Below are 21,711 nucleotides of genomic sequence, written 5' to 3' on the forward strand. Positions count from 1 at the left end.
CTATCACCTTGCACAAAACTTAAGTCAAAATGGATTAAATACCTCAACTTAAATCCAGCCACACCGGAACTCTTAGAAGTGAAAATGGGAGGTAACCTTGAACGAATTGGTACAAGAAATCACTTCATGAACATAACACCAGTCACACAGACACAGAGATCAATAATTAGTAAATGGTACCTCCTGAAACTGAGAAGCTTCTTTAAGGAAAAGGACACAATCAACAAGAAAAAAGGGTAGCCTACAGAAGGGAAGAGGATATGCACTAACTCCACATCTGACAGAGGGCTGCTCTCCAAAATTTACAAAGAACTCAAGAAACAAGTTTCCAAAACACCAAAGGATCCAATTAAAAAGTGGGCTACAGAACTAAATAGAGAAGTCTCAATAGAGGAGTTTAAAATGGCTGAGAAACACATGTGAAAGTGCTGAACATTCTTAGCCATCAGAGAAATGCAAATCCAAACAACTCTAAGATACCATCTTGCTCCTGTCAGAATGGCTAAAATCAAAAACACCAATGACAATTTATGCTGGAGTTGATGTGGAAAGAGGGGAACACTCCTCCACTGCTGGTGGGAGTGCCAACTTGTAAAGCCACTTTGGAAATCAATATGGAGATTCCTCAGAAAAATGGGAATCAGTCTACCACAAGACCCAGGACTCCACTCTTAGGCATATATCCAAAAGATGCACATTCATACAACAAGGATGTCTGTTCCACTATGTTCATAGCAGCACTATTTATAATAGCCAGAACCTGGAAGCAACCTAGATGCCCATCAACTGAAGAGTGGATAGAGAAAATGTGGTACATTTCCACAATAGAGTACTATTCAGCGGAAAAAAAAGCAATGGAAACTTGAAATTTGAAGGCAAGTGGATGGCACCAGAAGAAACCATCCTGAGTGTCACAAAAAGACAAGTCACAAAAAGACAAGCATGCTATGTACTCACTCATATATGGATTTTAGGCATGAAACAGGGAAGTGCCAGCCTAAAATCCCACAGCCAGAGTCCAAAGAACCCTAAGAGATATATGAATGGTAACCCAGAGAAGGAGAACAGGACAGAATCTTCTGAGAGGATTTGGAGCACAGGAGGAGGAGTGAGGAAGCTGGGAAAAAGAGAGGGGGTGAAGAGGAGGGGAGAGCAAGACATGGGGGAGCAGGAAAGTTGAGTCTGGAGAAGAATAGAGGAGAGAAGGATGAGAGATACCATAATAGAAGGAGCCATTATAGATTTGAAGAGAGACCTGACGCTAGTGAGATGTCCAGAGGCTTACAAGGATGACACCAGCTGGCAATCTAACCAACAGTGGAGAGGCTACCCTAAATGCCCTTCCCTGATAATGTGATTAACACCTTCCTTGGATGCCATCCTAGCGTCTTCATCCAGTGGCTTAAGCAAGCAGAGGCAGACACCCATAGCTAAACACTGAACTGAACTTCTGGAACCCAGTTGCAGAGAGGGAGTAGTGATGAGCAAAGGGATTAAGACTTGGCAGGGGTGAAACCCACAGAAACAGCTCACCTGAAGGGGGAGCTCATGGACCCCAGACTGACAGCTGAGAGGCCCACATGGGACTGATTCAGACTTCCTGAATGTGGGTGTCAGTGAAGAGGCCTCAGCAATCTTTGGGGCTTCGGGCAATAGATCACCATTTAGCCCTGTCATCCAGATCGGCTTTGGGAGCCCATTTCACATTTTGCGATGCTTTCTCTACCTGGGCACGTGGGGGAGAGCCTAGGCCCTGCCCAGGATAATATGATAAACTTTTGAGATTCCCCACGAAGGGCCTCATCCTCCTTGGAGAGTGGAGTGGGGATTGGGGGAGGGCTGAAGGAGCCCCTGGAGAGGAGGGAAGAGAGAGGGAGCTGGGATTATGTGTGAAGCAAGCTTGTTTCTAATTTGAATTAAATTCAAAAAATAAGGAAAAAAAGTTAATCGGCTGCCCGTCTTTTCAGCCAGCTCCAGCTTATCCTTATTAATAGTATGCCCAGTAATATTTTAATGACATAAACTTTAAATTCTCTCAAAAGAGTCTGTTGGGGGACATCCCAGAGCACCAAAGAGTAATATAATCAGATGTGTTTTGTTACTGTTATTTTAGGCAACATTTAGTTTATATAAATAAGAAAACTGACTTCAATGACTTTCCAAAGACAGACGAAGAATAAGAAGACTCAAGGGTAGTTCATCCAGTGTTCCTTTTTATTTAGACACTAGGCGGAGGTTCTATAACATCTAGGAGTGGCCGAGTGGCACTGCCTTGTCTTATTTCTCTTTGCTTATTTTCCATCAGCAATATTGTGGACATTCTCCAGATGTATGACTCATTGGAAAGTCGCTTTCAGTAGCCTGAGACCCATCATAGAAAAAGGAATATAACCGGGCATCATTTGGTTATATCTCCCATTGAGAAGCTAATAAATTGGATATCTTAGATATGTACCAAATGTAAATTGAAACACCTGCATTGATTTAGCCATGGAGCAGTTTTTCCTGGGACAATTATTACTATTTCATGAAATATGCAATACAATGACTATTTTGATTTATGGGGTAATATGGAACTTAAAGGAATTAAGGTATTTTGCTGATATTAACATTCTCTATGTATGACTCTAGTTAAAAATCATTCACTATTTTTCACTTACATAATATTAAGTAGATAAGCAGCCTGCACTGAAAAATTAAGAGCCCTTATTTTCAATCAGTTTCTTTTTTTTCTAATAATGAAAATGGCATTGGGTAATATTACTCATTTCAAACATGTGGTCTCTCTACAGGTCATTAATCACATGGCAAGCAATTGACTATAGAAAACTATTATCTACTATCATTGTGTATATCTGTAGATATGACACTGTAGATATGTGTATGCATAAGGCTAACATGTTTTCATCTATGCATTTGATTTTACTTTTTAAATAGATTATATATTATGTGTGTATGCTCTGCACATGTGAGATTAGTGCCCACAAAGGTCAGAAGAGGACACCAGATTCCTGGGAACTGAAGTGTCAGAAGGGTGTGAGCCACCAAGTAGGTTCTAGGAACTGAACCTGGGTACTCTACAAAAGCATTAAGTGTTTATGACAGCCAAGCCAACTTCACAACCTCCTGTTATGAATTTTAGTATCATCCAAGAATACCAATGGTTCTGCCTGTTTAGTAGTTTTTTTAAAAATACATTAAGCATGCTGACCAGAAAAATGAACTTTTTAAAACATAAATGAGGGTGTATTTTTTTGTCCAAAGCCTTTAGCTATTTTAGCATCAGGAAACATTTAGTTTTCATTACATTATTATGGTTGCCACTTTTTCAAAATCACCCAATTTAATTGATGAGTTAGAATGATGAACATTATAGGGTCTAGGAGAAGACATTTAGTGCATAGACAGCAGGAAAGCAGTCAAAGGAAAGGTAACTGGACTAGGAGAACCCAAAAGTCAAACATGGAGCGAGATAAGCATCTCAGGAAGACCAGGAATGGGTCTTTCAGGGAACCTGCCAAATCAACACGACAGTACACTGGAATAAGTCAAAGGACTATGAATTCAACAATTCCACTAAGCTGCATACTTTATCCTTCTGATGGCAACACACCATATAGATTACCTGTGATGTTTTTATTTGTATCACCCTCCCACAAACCTGTCCCAGTGTAAGCCCTGTATGGCAGGTATCCTATGTGGCAGGTATTTGGGGATGTTCACGGATACGTGTGTCAAGACTTTCAAAATTGGAACATATAATAGGTTCTCAAGAGCTACATGTCGAATGAATTAGTGACTATACAGAGCACTGTAACAAAATCTCTGTTAGTAACAAGGATTTACCCATATTAAGGTAGTAGATTTCTCCGGGCAGTGGTGGCGCACGCCTTTAATCCCAGCACTCATGAGGCAGAGGCAGGTGGATCTCTATGAGTTAGAGGCTGGGCTGGACCAACAGCCTCTGAAACAATACAGAGAAACCCTGTCTCGTAAAAACCAAAAAAAAAAAAGAGGTAGTAGATTTCTTCTTTTCAAATACTTAAACACAGATGGGTATTTAGATTGCTCTAATACTGAGCAGAAAATATAAAGGCTATGAAATGTAGATTCGCAAGGGTACTCTGAAGTAGTTTTTCCTGACACCCATGTGCTGTTTAACAGAGTTGTGAGGGAACATTAATTTAGATACCCTATTCCAGGAAATAAGACCTTTAACAATGAATTTGGCATTTGAATTATGCTAAAAACCTTACAAGAGAAGAATATGATGCTACCCTCCATTAGGCATGAAGCTTGTATGCACAACATGGAGGTGGTCCAGGAGCCCTTAACTTTGGTCAACTTTGAGTTATCCTGAGTTCAACCAGTAGCACCAAGCACAGAAAAATATCAGTCAACATTTGGGAAATGTACTTCATCCCTAACCTCAAAAAACTCTCAGCCAGAATTTGCAATAGGAATAATGTATTGTGAGAATTTGATGGGGAAAAGAGAGGAGAAATGGATTACAAATACACCAAATACAAATTTTTAGTCAGATTGTAAAATCAACTGTATTTACTGAGTTATAAAAATGTAAACATTAATAGATTTGGAGTGGAGAAATGACTAAGTGGTTAAGAATGCTGGCTGTCTTACCAGAGGACACAGGTTCAATTCCCAGCACCCTACATGGTGGCTTAAAACAATTTGTAAATCCAGTCTCTCTACATACCCTCTTTACCCTCTACAGGTATCATGCATATACTTGGTACATGGACATACACGCAAGAAAAACACTCATGTACATAAAGTAAGTAGATCAAAAACTACTACATCTGCAGAAAAATAGGGATCTCTGCAAAGTAATGGAGCAGATTAAAAACTATGAAAAAGTTTCTAGAATTGGGAAAATTGTTAATTTACATATAAACTTTATGGATGATTAAAAGTTTGGACAAATCTGGAGAATTCGTGTTCTGAATGTTTCATTTAAATGGGTAATTAAGAGACTTTATGAGTACCCTTCTGTATCACAACATTTCTGAGACTGGGTAATACGATAAATAATAGAACTTTATTCAGGAAGAACAAAAGTTAAGAGCCTGTATCCGGTGATGGTCCAGCAGTCCTGAGGTGGTACAAGGCAGGAAATGACATATAGCATACATAGGTGTCTCTTCTGATTATGCTCTCCATCAGCATGCAGTCATGGAGCTTCCTGATATGATCTTAATCTGCTCTTCCTCTGAGTACCAAAGTCACCCTGTTTCCACCTTCTTGATACCACACACTAGAAATCTAATTTCAACACAGGAATTCAAACTACCCAGATCACAGCAGAGGAACAAAAAATGATAATGATGTTAACTGGAAACATCAAAGAGAGTTTATGAGACAAGGAGGTCAAGAGAAACCATTCACAGTTCTCGAAGAAGATGAGACATATTACAGGGGAAGCTGTATTTGAAAAAGATGACTGATTCTTCATGTAATGGAACATCAGTTCTCTCTACCCTTGAGTACCCTATGCTGACCCAACCTTGCAAACATTTTCATGCGAACTCTAATCAATACTTGCTATGTGCCAAAAGAGGAAAATACGTTTGAAAGCAGTGTTTTGGGCAGGGTTGAACAATTTGTTTAACATACAAAAGAGTTAAACCACATATTTTAGTATTTGTGGGCACTCTGGCTTCTGCTGTGACTCAGGTTTGTGGCTGCATATAGCACAACAGTCTCAGACAACAAAGGAGCAAGGACAGCCTCACACACCTTCATTCACAAAGAAGAAAACAGTAACATAATGTGCCATAATCTGGATTTTTCCAACCTCTACTACAGAGGGTCAAGTCCAGAGAAAAAGAATCATGGCATCACTTTACTTCTCTTAGAATTGAGGTGAAGGAACTATACCAGGAGACACAATGGGCTGCCAGAACTACAAGTACTTATGCAAACTTTAAAAGGGGTTCATTTACATAGAAACACATTTATGAAAGCTTATTCATGAAGTAAGTTACTTCAAGGGCAATAATATAAAAATCTATGTTGTAATTTAAAACATGCTTTCTTAGCATTCTAAGAATAAAAAGAAAAACTTTTCTAAAGAAAGCTGAAACATTATGACTTTATGAGAAAATGTGTTTATGGTGCCTTATACCATCAGGAAAGGATACATGGTAAGGTAGAAAAACAAAAAAGATTAACCTTTTAGTGTAGTTAATTTTTCCAGTGAAACTTTAATATTATAATTTTGAAACAAGTCGGCATTGGTGGTATATGCCTTTAATTCCATCGCTCCGGAGACAGAAGCAGGCAGATCTCTGTGAGTTTGAGGCCAGCCTGGTCTACACATCGATTTCCAGGACAGCTTCCAAAACAATACCAAAATATTTTTTGAAAGGAAATTAGTATTTTGTAATGCCTACTTTGCTTTTGGAGACAGGGTCTGACATAGAACTTGCTATGATGACCATATCTGTCTTCATACAGATCTTCAGCACTGGAGGTATAGGTGGGTATTATCCCAAATGTAGGTGTAGGTGCTGAGAACTGGATCCAAATCCTCTATAAGAACAAGTGCTCTTATCTGCTGAACTATCTCTCTAGACAGCATTTAAGCTTTTCTTTTTCTTTTTTGGTTTTACGAGACAGGGTTTCTCTGTATTGTTTTGGAGGCTGTCGGTTCAGCCTGGCCTCGAACTCACAGAGATCCACCTTTCTCTGCCTCCCGAGTGCTGGGATTAAAGGCGTCCACCACCACAGCCCAGCAGCATTTAAGCTTTTAAAAAGAAGCATTTACCTTTAAGAATAGTTAGTGAGCCAAAAAAAATAATAAAATGTGTTTCAAATGGTCTTAATACATAGTATCTAGTGCAAGTAAATTAAAAAAAAATCTGCTTGGCATCACCCAGGCAATAGATTATCTTAGAAATAAGAATGAAAGAAGATATAAGAGGTTGATGTATGATTTGTTATAGTTCCTAGTAACTGTTAAAAACATTTCTGCAAAGCAGCAGTTGGGACTACTTTTCAACTTAGAGAATATACCCAGGATGTAGGAAAGCCTTCATCATTACGCAAAACTTGGTGATGGGTATTTGCTGGATGTGTAATGCCTCATGCATAAACAGCAGGAATTGAAGGTGCAATGTATAAGAAATATAAATCTTGTTTCTTACAGTGCTAGAGAAAGACAAAAATTTCACTAGCTATGGAAGCAGGAAAAATGGCATGCTCTTCAGAAGACTAAGTAGGCTGTCCACAGACACTCCCTACGCTTTCTGTCACCCCAGACCCAATTCTAAGGGTCACCCATAGCATTGCAACAGAACACCAGGAGCAGCCCTGCCCCTCCTGCTCCCTGTTCATACCTCTGGTGGATCCCTTTGACCATCTCCTACTATATACAAACCATAAACAGGCTGAGAAAGAAACCAGAGAATCAACACCCTTTACAATAGCCTCAAATAATATAATACCTTGAAGTAACTCTAACCAAGCAAATGAAAGACCCATATGATAAGAACTTCAAATCTTTGAAGAAAGAAATTGAAGAATGTATCAGAAGATGGGAAGATCTACTATACTCATGGATTGGTAGAATTAACATAGTGAAAATGGCCTTCTTACCGAAAGCAATCTACCGATCCAATGCAATCCCCTTTAAAATCCCAACACAATTATTTACAGAACTTGAAAAAACAATACTCAACCTTGTAATGAAAAACTAAAAAGAGTTAGGATAGCTAATACAATATGTACGATAAAAGAAATTCTGGCTGGGAGGTAGTGGCGCACGCCTTTAATCCCAGCACTTAGGAGGCAGAGGCAGGCGGATCTCTGTGAGTTCGAGGCTAGGCTGGACCGACAAACTCCAAAACAATACAGAGAAACCCTGTCTCGTAAAACCAAAAAAAAAAAAAAAAGAAAGAAAGAAAAAAAAAAAGAAATTCTAGAAGTATTACCACCCCTGATTTCAAGCTCTACTACAGAGTTATAGTAATAAAATACTCCTGGTATTTACATAAAAACAGACAGGTCGATCAATGGAATATAATCAAAGATGCAGACAAAAAATCAAACACCTATGTACATCTAATTTTGACAAAAAAGCCAAAATTACACAATGGAAAAAAGAAAGCATCTTCAACAAATGGTGCTGGTCTAAATGGGGGTCAGAATGTAGAATAATTCAAATAGATCCATTATCTATTATCCTGCGCAACATTTAAGTAGATCAAAGACCTTAATATAAACCAGTTACACTGAACCTGATAAGAGAAAAAGAATGCATTGGCACAGGAGACAACTTCCTGAATAGTGCACCAATAGCACAGACACTAAATCAATAATTAATAAATGGGAACTCATGAAATTACAAAGTTTCTGTAATGCAAAGGACACTGTCAATAGGACAAAAATGGCAGCCTACAGAATAGGAAAAGATCTTCACCAACCCAACATTTTCACAGAGGGCTGATTTCCAAAATAAATAAATAAGTCAAGAAACCAGATAGTAGAAAACCAAACAATCAAATTAACAAATGGGTACAGATCTAAACAGAGAATTTTCAATAGAGGAATCTCAGATGCCTGAGAAGTAGTTAAGGAAACGTTCAATATCCTTAGCCATCAGGGAAATGAAAATCAAAGCTACTATGAGCTTTCACCTTACACCTGTCAGAGTGGCTAAGATCAGCATCACAAGTAGCAGCTCGTGCTGGAAAATGATGCGGATCATGTGAAACTTGTGATCATTTTGCTCCAACTTCCTAAATAGCTGAGGTCACAGTCCTGCATCCATAGGAATAAGGAGGATCAATATAGAGAATTGTTGTGGAATATTTAGCTATGTAAAAATGTGTTACATTTGTTTACGCTGTGGAATATCCCTTTAACTACGTGAAGCTGTGTCATATTTGTTTATACTGCCTTTGTTAAAATGTAAAGATTTGTTACAATTGCTCATGCTGTATTTGTTTAGCCATGTAGGATGTGTTGCATTTGCTTTACCTTGCCTGCCTAAGGCAGCTGATTGGTCTAATAAAAAGCTTAAGTTCTAATAGCAACGTGTATGCGAGGTAGGCAGGGCTGGTGGGCAGTGAGAGATTAAGTAGAAGGAGAAATCTAGGCTCAAGAGAACAGAGAAAGGAAAATTCTTGAGAAATAGAGGGACACACCCAGGACAAGAAGCTAGGCAGCCACTAGCCACCCAGCCACATAGAGGAAGAAAGGTAAAGAGTCCCAAGGCAAAATGTAGATAAAGAGAAAAATTAAAATAAGAGATAAGACTGACTATTCATAACTAATTATAAGTCTTCATGTCATGATTTGGGAACTGGTTGATGGCCCAAAAAGAAAAAATGGGCTACAGAGAATGCTATATGAGTTATGAGGTATTTATACTATGTACCCAGTATGAGCAATTCAATGAAACAGGAATATATAAACACTTCCAAGACAGCTGAATTCAAAATCGAAGGTCTCAAGTACTTATATAAAGACAGTTTTTATACCTATTTACTCATGAAAATGCATAGATGAATATCAGAAATTATGCAGAGCAGGGGTGCCCTTGTTAATGGGTAGACATGGAGACCCAAAGTGAGATCAATGGAACTTTTTTTTTTCTTACTTAGCAGCTTGTTTGAAAGTTGTGAAAGTAATATACAATTATGCACTGGTTTTGTAATGAAAAAATAATTTAAAGAAATTTAAAAGATGAGATATATTTGATAAACCAAAATCAAAATACATTTTACAAATTAACTCATTAACATAATCATAAAATTATCATTTAAACTGGGTATTGTTAAATAATCCCTGCATTTTGGAGGCAGAGGCAGGAAGATATCTGTGAGTTTGAGAATAGTATGGTCTACACAACCAGTTCCTGGCAGTCAGGGCTGCATAATGAGACCTTGTCTCAAACACACACACACACACACACACACACACACACACACACACACACACACATATTAGATTTTCTATGTCAGTTCTTTCCCTGTAGAAATACAACTATCTATTCACTATTAACCTTCCTTAGAAATTTTATTTCCAAATTAATCATTGGATCACTAAAAACATTGTACATCTTAACATGAAGTATAATTAAGACTGAATAAATGTAAAAAGAAGGTACAGAAATACCTTGCCCTTCATTCTTGAAAACTAACCCAGGAAAGGATTTTAGCAAGAAAGCCCTCTGGTAAAAAGTGTAGTGAGATAAATTCTGTCACAGGGGAAACCTTTTTAATGCTTTATCAAATTTGTCAAGGAAGTAAGTGAGAACTATACTGACCTCCTGAATTGATCTGTTTGGTGATGCAAGGAAACATCTCTCCTACCATTTTCCTCAAGGACCATGTGAAGATTAATTTTGTCAAGCTACTGATGTTCTTTGAGATGGGTACAAGTCAACTCGCAGGCAGATGATGAGAAAATAGAGTGTGATTGACTTCTGAGGTTAACACTAACCTCAGATACCAACAACTTGATAAATTAAAACTAACACCTGTTTTCTGAAAAGGAAGCTAAAAGCAGATTATTATCCTGGGGATGATCCTTGTCATGTTGGAGTGTCACTTTAGTAGTCTTAATAAGTTTTCTTCTTTTTAATTATCAGTTCTTGGCATTAATACAGAAATATATTAAACTCAGGAAGAAACTTTAAAAAACTAAATCAAACTGCTTATTACTCATAGACATACACAAATAGAAACTGTAAAAAAATGAAAATACCTTGTATTTTTCTTTAGCAAAAAGCATTTAGAAGCCTTTGAGCCTTCACTTGGCCACAAAACATCCCAAGATGCTCCTTAGAATACACAACCAACCTTTCTCTAACAGTTTCCCAAACATTGAAGTTTTGGAAAATCTTATAACCATAAATTTCTCAAAAAGATTTTCAAAATGAAAGCACCAGTGGCAGGTATCAGAGCAATCAGCCCATGTTGTTGCCAAAGTGACTTTGGTCTCCTTATGTCCCTAGGGCTCCAAGAAGAAAATCCCTAAGATATCAGGAATTATGCCACAAATAATTAATATTACTGACTTCTTTGTTCTCATGAAAACACCAATTTAAAATTTCATCAAGTACTCTAGGGCTGAACATAATTATGATTTCTAGAATTCTAACAGCATCCCCCTTTAGACTCCCTAGTGAGACACTGTAACATCATAAAAATCTCAAAGATAGATCATTTTTAGAATGAATGGCACTGAGAAAATGTTCAAGAACACACATCTGGCAATATTATCTGTGGGATTCATTTGGCATTTATTAGGCCCCCATTCAGGAAGACAAAATGAAGCAAAGAAAAACAAAAAGTTTTTAATACACATGAGTCTAAGCATTAACTTTGTGTTTTTTATCTTTCCACATCAAACTCCAGAGTTATCATTGCACCGACGGTGAACTTAAGCAGACACTGTAATTAATTATAAAAGTAACAATAAGAAAACATTGAAGTACTACTCGTGTTTATTTAGTGCCATAACTTTCTTTATTCCGCATGAATTAATAAAATATGTGAATAAAAAATCACTCCATGTAATAACATCACACTTAGGAATGTCCATATAAATTTCTTATTTTTCTGGTAGCAGACACCTGGTCATGCATGCTTTTTGCTAAATGTCTAGAGAGACTAACGCTTTCTGCTATGATGCTAATGTGCATTAATAAGGCACGATGTGAGCTTTTAAAAAATTCCCATGGCATTTGCATCCCACCTTACATATTATACAGTCCTAAGCAGGAGAAGTAACTGATGGTATCATTATCAGGAAATCCCATTCATCATGCTGTCCTGCAGACCCAAGAGGGAGAGTGTCTTCACAGTAAAACGTGCATCCCACTGGATTATAGTTCAGCTCACTAGCAGATAGTTAAAATAATTTAATGTACTTTGAATATTTATCACAATGTAATATTACAAAATATTGGTCACTTACGATTTTGAGTCATCCCACAACACACAATAGGGATTCAAAGTGCCCTAAAAATATACAGAGAAAAAAATATACATTAGTATACATATAAATATTATGGAATTATATTAAACAGAAAGTAAAGGATGGCTTTATAGTCCTGTAGTAAAGACATGACAAAGATATACCACAAAGGGTTTTCCCCCCTGTAGGAAATTTACATTTTCTCTCCCTTAGATTTGGTGACTCATTTTAAGAAATTCTAGCAAAACAATGTTTTTATTCCAACTATAGTTAGTATTTAGTTTGTTGAAAAAGAAAACTAAATTTCTCGTATAGTGTAGGTGGCCTATGTTATGGTGACTTCTATGCCATACTCATTTCTCTGATTATAATTGCTCCATTACATCTTTTATGAAGATCAAGGGGTTTACAACATTTACGCTAGAGTGAAATGTCCTGCATTCCACATTATATACACATACACATGCCCTCTCCTCATTGGCTTTCCTAGAAAATAGGGGATAGTGCTGAATGTCCATTTCCAGAATCCAGTAACAGAACTTTAATCAACGGGTCATATTTCAGTGAGGTCATATGTAATGAAATGCTAAAAAAAAGGAGGTGCTAGATTTTATGTATTTGAGTAATGATGTATTATGTACCCACCATGGTCTTTAGGTTAAAATGGTGGGTTTACTACATAGAGTTAGTCCAAGTAATTTGTTTTGAAGAGTTCTGATACGACAAATGACTTCTTTCCATTTGTTGGCTCATTTTGGGCCTCCCCCCTCACTTGAATCTAACTTGTTTTTTTTTTGTAAAATATCTACATATCTAAGAATTCTACCATGCTCCCTAAGATTTTTTACTTATCCACTAAACACATCCTGTGGTTTCATGCTCTCTTATTCTCCATGACGCACACTTCCTGAGACCCATCTTAAAAGTCCATTTAGGGAAATCATCCACTTGTGTCCAATCTGTACACAGAAAAGTGGTACTATTTCCTCTCCAATTTAGAAAACATATTTATAATAATGTAAACTAAAGATAGTATCAGCTAGCTGGTAATGTCTTCCTGAACTGGAGTGCTATTACTCACATTGCTTCGTGCACACAGAGGTCTATCAGGAACCTTTACTGACTTGGGCATCCCACACATTCACTATTGTTTCTAAACTTTGAATCATCCATCCCAGAGTTAAGATACAAACATGACTATGTCCTCATTCAACCCAGTCATTGGTAAAAATAGTGAACAGGCCAACACACTTTAAAATTCACCGTGCTCACTTGGGCTGCTGTGTTTCTTTTCCACGAACACTTGTTCCCTAGGAAACAAGCAAGGATAATGCAGTCATTAGGCCCCCAAGTCTGTAATTGCAGGGCTGAAAGGAACTTCCTGAACATCTAGGAAGGGGTCATTGTGGGATGAGTGACATTTGCTAGGTCAACTTTTGAATTTTATTAGAGATAAAAATAAGTCGCATTAAAGTTTATGAAATCCACTTAACCTCATTTATCTATTACCCATTTTAATGGCTATATTTGAGAAACTCTAACATTTACAATGTGACAATTTTACTCCCAAAAGAACATATCCAAGGCATCAAACAATCAAATCCCAGTATTGTGTTTTAGGCTCTATCTATTACCATAAATATACTTCCTTTACTGAAAAAAAATGGCTGTAGTCCTATAGAAGGTAAATGACAAACATGCATACATACAGATATTTATATAACAAGCAGAGAGATGCATATATCATGTCAGCTACTCCCAAGGACCACACATAACAATCTGTGCTAACCAGACCAGGTTTTGTGGAAAGCATAGGTCCTCATCATGTTTTTAAGGCAGAAGTACATCTGCAGGTTCATGACCGTGGAATGAAACAGTGTCCCCACACAGATTTTTTTCCTCTATCAGATCTTATCTGGCTCTCTTGGAATCATGGCTATTGCAATTTTTTTCTGCTAAACACTAAATACCTAAAATGTCATATATCCTTATGTATTTATTTAATACGATATTCACAGTGGCTCATTATCCTTGGTTTATTACAATGAGGGGAAGGAATTGGAAGTGTACATTAACATTATGAGTTATGTTAAACCTTTCTATAGACACAGGATATTTATATTCTTGATTTTTTAAAAACATGTTATGTACATGAGTGGTGTGTCTGAATGCACCATGTGTGCGTCTGAGGTTACAAAGGCCAGAGATAGGCACTGAATCCTCTGGAACTGGAGTTGTTATCAACAACTGTGAGCTACCATTTGGATTCTGGGACTACAGCCTGGGTCCTTTGGGAGAGCGACCAGTGCTTTTAAGTGCTGAACCATCCTCCAGCCTCAGTGCTTGGTATTTTTAAATTATTTAAATTCATTGTAGGTTAAAACATAGAAAATAATATTAGGAAGCAAATGCAACTTGACCTTGAAGCATTGGATACCCTTTCTCTTTTAGTGCCCAATCAAACTTCAGATAAATCTGTCAAGACAAGCATGCTTCTTGTAGTCTTCCTCCACATCTAGGTCTACACGCAGTATTTTTCCTCTACTTTTCATACCTTTTTACATCTTGGGTTCCCTTTCATGCTTCTCTCACATCCTGTCCTTATCAAAATTTTAATGCCAACTAATGAAAATTAATACGGATGCAAAATATACCATTCTACCTGATAAGCCCAGATAGACAAATGCTTCTCTGGATAGATCATGCAGTAAAATCGCCACTACGTAGATTTAGGCACCATGGCCAATAACTAAACATTTGAAGCGCTGGACACACACAGAACTACAGAACAGCAAGTATGGCAATCTTTTTGCTTTTCTTTCAAGACAGGGTTTCTCTGTGGCTTTGGAGGCTGTCCTGGAACTTACTCTTGTAGATCAGACTGGTCTCGAACTCATAGAGATCCTCCTGCCTCTGCTTCCTGAGTGCTGGCATTAAAGGCATGCGCCACCACTGCCCGGCAAGTATGGCCATCTTAATGCTTAGATGGACCAAGTCACATAAGAAATAAGAGGGCATGTATGAAGCAAGAGCAACAAATGAACTGGTAAAACAACGAAGTAACCCCCCAAACTGGCTCAATGGTTCTGCCAAGAAACCACTTGTAAAATATTCCTTAAAATTTCCAGAGACGTTTGTTGAAGTGACTCTGTTATAAAATCTCATTTGAGGAGTTTACCGGAGTCGATGATGGAATGGTTAGCCTTACAGAAAGCAGGAAGAAAATGAAATGACAGCAACAAGCAGAATGTAAGTGATCTGGGAAGAAACCCACACAGGCTGGCTTACTTTCATTAACTAACGAAAGTTGTCAGGTACATGGGACAGATGGGCTAGAGACTAATTTACCAAACTGTCTATGTAATTGACACCTAAATGCACTGAAACTGCATACATTTGAAAAAGTTTAGAAAATATGCACTTTTATTGTCAAATTTTTAAATCAAAACAAACAAATGATCTGCCTTTGTAGGCTCCATCCAAAATGATACAATTCAAATCAATTTAAAAAATTCCTGGTCACACACTTTTAAACATTTTTAAAAGCACATGGCTCAAATTTCCAAATTTTATGACAAGACAGAAAAATGGGGGCAAGTATAGGAGTATTGGGAATGGAAAGGAGCTTCTCACTTTGGAGTCTGGTTGGAACCTCGGGGCCCCTGAGAGATAAGAACTCCGGCATGATTAAAGCATGCTTAAGGCCTTTCTTTCTCTTTTTCCCAGCTGGAATATCAAAATGTACTAGAAATCCCATCAGAAGCTTCCTTTACAGAAAACACAGCTCCTAAACACCTGGAGCGGCAGTGACTCCTGGTGTAGGAATGGAAGCTCCTTTTGAAACCAAATACACAATGAAATCCAAGTTTTCCAAGATCTTATATACACCCAGCCCTAGGACATTTGAATTGCTCTTCTCCCCTGAGAAGCTCAAACTCACACACAGGTCTTGTTCTTCCTCTGAGAGTCTGTCTCCTATCCTCCTTGCCTAAAATCTATGTCAAAATGCCTTTAGAGGGCTGGGTTTATGGCTCAACTCACAGAGAAATTACTACATCCATAGTACAGGAGTTTGGCTCCCAGCATCCACATTAGTGAGCTCAACTGCCTTAAAGAACACCCAAAACTTCCTCCTGGCTGGTGTGGGCACTTGTACACAACACACACACACACACACACGTCTTTAAAATGATTTTTTTTAATAAACTGAGACTCATCTTTTGAGCACCCATACCCACACTTTCATGTGTGCTTTATTTCCTCCCTATCCAGTTTTCTTCATATTCTTATTGAACCTCAACTCTTCCTGACACTGGAAAAGAAATTCTTTTCTGACTGTGACATTTTTCCTATTTTACCCATATGGAAGTCCCTAAAGATTTAGGAGATACTTCAGCTGATGGAATTGACAGGGTGGAGCTTTGTCTCAACCCCTGTTGCCCTGACAATGACTATAGATATTGTACACTCTACCTTAAAGGGGCTTCCCTGTTTTCTTTTAGCTTTCTCTTCTGTTTCAATGCCAACCACAATGGGTATTTCTTTAACAATGGGGCATATGGTTAGCATGGTCAATGTGTTTCATCTGGGTAATTCTCCTTTCCTTTCCATGTACAGAGGACTTGACATCCTCTTATACCATGAAATGGTTCTACAGTGCTCCTCATAATTGGATTCTTTCCCCCTAATGGAATACTTTAAATACATCTAACTCTTGAGGATGAAGATGAGGGCAGAGAAAGAGGTCAGGGCAGTTTTACCCAAAGCCCACAATATTAGCTTGTGTGGATGGGGGAGGGGGGCTTTGGCAAGAAGAACAGCTGGAAAGGTATTCCCTCCCCTCATGCCAAGCACCAAGGCTAGTTGGAACAGGTTGGAGACACTGGCTCAGATACGGAGGCACCCCGGAGTGTTTGAAGGTAACTTCTTTTGTATTTAGCTTTTAGTGAAAGCTAAAACCAGGGCTTAGGTTTTAGACATCAGTAGGGCTTGTGAACACAAAGTTGCATGTAAAAGATCGGAAAGAAAGTCCACACTGTGTAAATGATATAAAAGACTGTTCCATGTGACATAAAGTACCAATGTCTACCCAAGACTACCCCATCTAAAATGGAAATAATTGACTCCAAAGTTCGTTGCCTGACCTCCACACTTGTGCTGTGGTGTGTAACCCCTGTCATGATAATACTTTTTAAAAATATTTTTAAAGGAAATATAATGGTTACATTTTATATTTGGAATCTACTCATCTAGGAATTTGAAGATGTACAGTTTATTATTATTTACTATGGTCACAATTCTGGGCAATAGATCACTGAAATGTATTTTTCCTGTCTGCATGAAATTTTTTGAGGGGTGGCAGATGTGGTGTTTAGCAAGATTTAATCATTTTTACATAGTAAACATGTATTAATTCATTAATTTGCAACCCATATATATATTATAATCATTTGTCAATTAAAAATAAAATAAAAAGGTAAATTAGTATCGACAGGCAGCTGGTCAGACAATTAGCAGGGTTGTAGGCCACCGAGGATGACCTGACCTCACAATCAGCATTGAATCCCTCCTCTCCTTTCCCTGATTACACACCAATTTATGAATGAAGAAGTACCATAGCTTCTCATCTAAGGATTCATAATGCTACAGGCAAGGCAGAAAGAAGCATCAAAATGCCCGCGTAAGATTTAAAATACCATTTGTAAGGGGGGGGGTACTAGGGTTTTTATTGAATCCAACAAAGGTCTTAAGCGAAAGCTATCTCATCCTGATAAAGCAAGTCTATTATACAAATTTAAATTTTCTTTAAGTTTTAAAATTCATCTAACCAGGAGGTGGTGGCACACCTTTAATCCCTGCACTGGGAAGGCAGACAGACAGATGTGAGTTCCAGGCCAGCCTTGTCTACAGAGGGAGTTCCAGGACAGTCAGGCTACACAGAGAAACCTCGTCTTGGAAGATAACAAACAAACCTATGCTGTACAAATTTTGGTCCAAAGAATGAGATATGACTCATCTCCTGGTCCTAAAGGATACATGACATTCAAACAGCCCACAAGATTATAGATTACAATAAAATGTCAGGGGGCTACCCTTCCAGAAAGCTGATTTACCTGAATACATGTCAAGGAGGAGTAACTGTCTCCTTGTCAATCAGTGTGGACTTGCACCCACCAGAGAGCCCTTCCTCAGAGCAGTTGCTTACAGATATTCATTGCTATGAGGACGCTTTCTGAGTTCTCCCTTGAAAATCAGTACTTCTCCTTTCCCATTTTAGAGCTCCCTTGTTTGGATACTAGCCAAAGCCTGAACCTGAGTGGCGTGGTGCTCATGAGGCTCTTTCTCTCCCTAAGCACGTAAGCGCATGCAGATTTATCTGGAACTCGAAACGCCTGACTGTCTGTCTTCTTCTTGTCCATTTCCCTTCCTCAGGCAGATTCTGACACTTGCAGCCTTCCTGCACCGTTGTTCTCCAAAAGTATAATAAAATTGAATTAGATCTTCCTTTTGAATGTGTTTTGTTTATTAAAATTTTAATTATTATTATTTTTTGTCTGTGAGACTGAGAATCAGCAAATGGAGGTCTGCGTTCCCCAGGAACAAGCTAGCTGGTCTGTTTACATCTATGCTTCCAAATATGCCACAGGAAATTGCCTATCAGAAATATCTCAACTTTGGCATCTTTCATAGCCCTCTTGAATCAAAACAGCCTTTGCCTGTGGAACAAACGCAAGTAAGCAAACGTGGACATAAATAGCTGGACACAAAGAAGGGACACAATGAAGGACAGAGACTTCATCTTTAACTGCTTTAACATTTCCAGTTCTCTGAGTCAGATGTTCTAGAACGATTCTTTCTGTCACATTTTCTGGTGCCATGGACACTGAATTCTTCAGTGTGGATGAGAGACTATTCAACAGACACTACTATCTTTTCTTCATTTTCTAAATTTAAAATAAGACCTTAAATAAAAATAGCCTGGTAGAGAACACACTTAACATATAAGAACCTATACTCAATTTTCAGTACAAAGCAAGAAACAAACACACACATATACAACATACACACACACACACACACGAATGCCTGAATACATACATACACACACACACACTCACACACACACAACAAAAACAAAACAAACGAACAAACAAAAAAACCAGGCTAGACTTGGCTGAGTGTAGTTTCACCAGGGGGATCATGCCTGGTACTATAAGTCTAGCCAGGTACTCATGCCTGGAGGTCAGAGAACTCAAGAGGAAAACATACTACCATTACTTTCTTAAACCAGTATAATTCCTACATTCATTCTAAATACTTATCCTTATAGCCACAGAGAAATGCAGGTCTCCCCTCATCAAAGTAGCACAGAAAGTAAATCTATATCCTAACTCCTGTACCTAAGGTTCAAGGAACATCCTTGAAGAGGGAAGAAAAGATTGTATGAGTCAGAGGACCAGGAAATTTGCTGTAAGATTGTGCTTTCTAGCTATGATGGGGAAGCCACACCCATGAAGCCTAGCCAACATGATTGTCGAAACAGCTGAAAAATTCCTGCTGACATTCCAATGTAGATGGGAAAAATCATACTATAATTAATTGTACAGACACACATACACACACGCACATATGCAAAATTCAGCCAAAGGAACTAGATTGGATACTCTTAATATATTCTGTAGATAATGATAAGCACTACTCAGGTTTAACAATGGTCCCTTTCAGTGACAGGACTGAGGTCCCAATTGCTAGTTAGCAACCAAGGTTTGCTATCAGCTTCTGAGACTACATCTGGACTTTGGGCTGCTCCCTTTACCTTCAATGATAGTAGTGACAAGTGGAGTCTTTCTTAGATTGCTTTTGTCTGACGACAGTCAATGGCTTATTTAATGATACTCCACAATCCTCAAATCTCACAGTTTCTACTTTCAATCACTTTGCAGCATTCACTTTGAACATACACCTACTATGCATGCACATATCTAACATATTTTGGGCATACAATCACACAAATGTCTCATTTGACATGTAATATAACACATTCGCAGGCTCAAGGAGAGAAGGTGCTGGAAATTTTAAAAGGTCCTTTATTCTGCTTCCCACACAGAAACTCAATCTGGTCTACTAGCTATTTCTATAAATAAAAATTTATCAGGATAGAGGCATACCTATTTATATATTTTCTGTGCCTGAAATAAAAATGTACTAGCATAATTGAGTACATGTGACAAAAATAATTAAGTGTTCACATATGAAATACTTACTACCTGCCTCTCCACTGGAAAAAAATTGCTGATCATTGCTTCAAGAATAGAACAATTATTCTAATACTTTTTGAAAATATCAAATAGATGTAGATAAAAAATAAACTATATGAAACATGTGTGGAGGACCGTTGCTCATGTTGAGAAATAAAGAATATAACCCAAAGAAGTAACTAGAGAGCAATTTTAATTTTGCTTTTAGCTATTGGAAGAGCATCTATCTCCTTGTCTAGTTAGCATTTCAAGATTTTCCAACAAAATAATCACCAAGAACTTAACCAGGCAAAATATCAGAAATTGCTTCCAAACAGAATAAAGGTAGGACACAAAAACAATTGAAAAATGCTTGTTTTGAAAATCATGGATTCATAGATTGCAATTTATACAGCTTTGGGAAATGATTTTCAAGACTTTATTACCTTTGATAATCATGAAAATACTGGTGCATACTGGGATTTAATTTTATTGTTTTTCATGCTTATCTGTGGCAAAAAGTGCTGAATATTCCCACCATATTTCCCACTATGATTTACAAATGATATAGTTTGCTGTCAATTTTCACTCATAACACATTTATCAAATTTTATCATTTGTAAGCTTGGTGTGTTATCATATAAGAATATGACAAAAGAAGCAAAACACACAAATCCAAATTCCTATGAGTCTTTTCATATACATCTACTTCAGGAACTACAAAAAACTCTGATGATTCACTTCTCAGCACTGATACATAGAAGCAGCAGTATTCGACCTACAGTATTGATTTTTCATTTGTTTGCTTTTTCAAGATTAGATTGCAAACCAGTACGACTCAGACCATATTTCCACCTTAACAGAAGAAACTACATAGCTATATTTGATTTGGGAAAACAGCAAATTTTCAGACTTGCAAAGTTGATACACATGGGACAGCTACAATGCATTTCTAACCTTCAAACTCACCTTTAAACCCAAGGGTGCCATCCATCTACCTTGGAAAGATAGAGTAGGTCTCGATTACCATCCAAAGGACACTAAGAGTGTGTGTGTGTGTGTGTGTGTGTGTGTGTGTGTGTGTACATGGATGCATGCTACTGTCGTTATTTAAATCTCATTAACTATTCTCAATTAAATATTAACTTTACATATATCTCAGAGAATCCAAAAATTGTGTGTGTGAAAATTTAATTCTTAATGACAACAGTGATGGATAATACAAATTTCATTTTCTAGGAAAAGTAACATTGAAGCAAGTGATTGCAATGTCTAAACATTAAGCATCAGAAACTTTTACTTCATGTCTTATGAGAGTGAAGCTCCAACACTAAGAAAGTCAATGGAGAATGGTGCACTGCTCATTAATGACTGTGTTAGTTAGAATGGCAATTGGCTTTGCTAAATATCATTTGGAATGGCACGGTTCCATATTCTATTTCTTATTCCTATGGGTTCCCAAGGGCCTTATTACATTTAACATACTATAAATGCTATTTGTGAAAAAGCTTTTTAAAAGGACAGATTT

The 21,711-nt window shown here is 37.7% G+C and overlaps 1 protein-coding gene across 6 annotated transcripts in view; it reads right to left on the minus strand.

The window, feature by feature from the left end:
- Adgrb3 (adhesion G protein-coupled receptor B3) overlaps positions 1–21,711 on the minus strand; it is a 707,451-nt gene that overhangs the window by 303,126 nt on the left and 382,614 nt on the right. For all 6 annotated transcript variants that reach the window (XM_040729329.1, XM_040729332.1, XM_040729333.1 and 3 more), the window contains one exon: positions 11,947–11,990. In XM_040729329.1, coding sequence (XP_040585263.1) covers positions 11,947–11,990 — 44 coding nt within the window. The remainder of the gene's footprint in view (positions 1–11,946; positions 11,991–21,711) is intronic.

This window comes from Mesocricetus auratus, unplaced genomic scaffold, assembly GCF_017639785.1.
Source record: "Mesocricetus auratus isolate SY011 unplaced genomic scaffold, BCM_Maur_2.0 Super-Scaffold_100021, whole genome shotgun sequence".
NCBI lineage: Eukaryota > Metazoa > Chordata > Mammalia > Rodentia > Cricetidae > Mesocricetus > Mesocricetus auratus.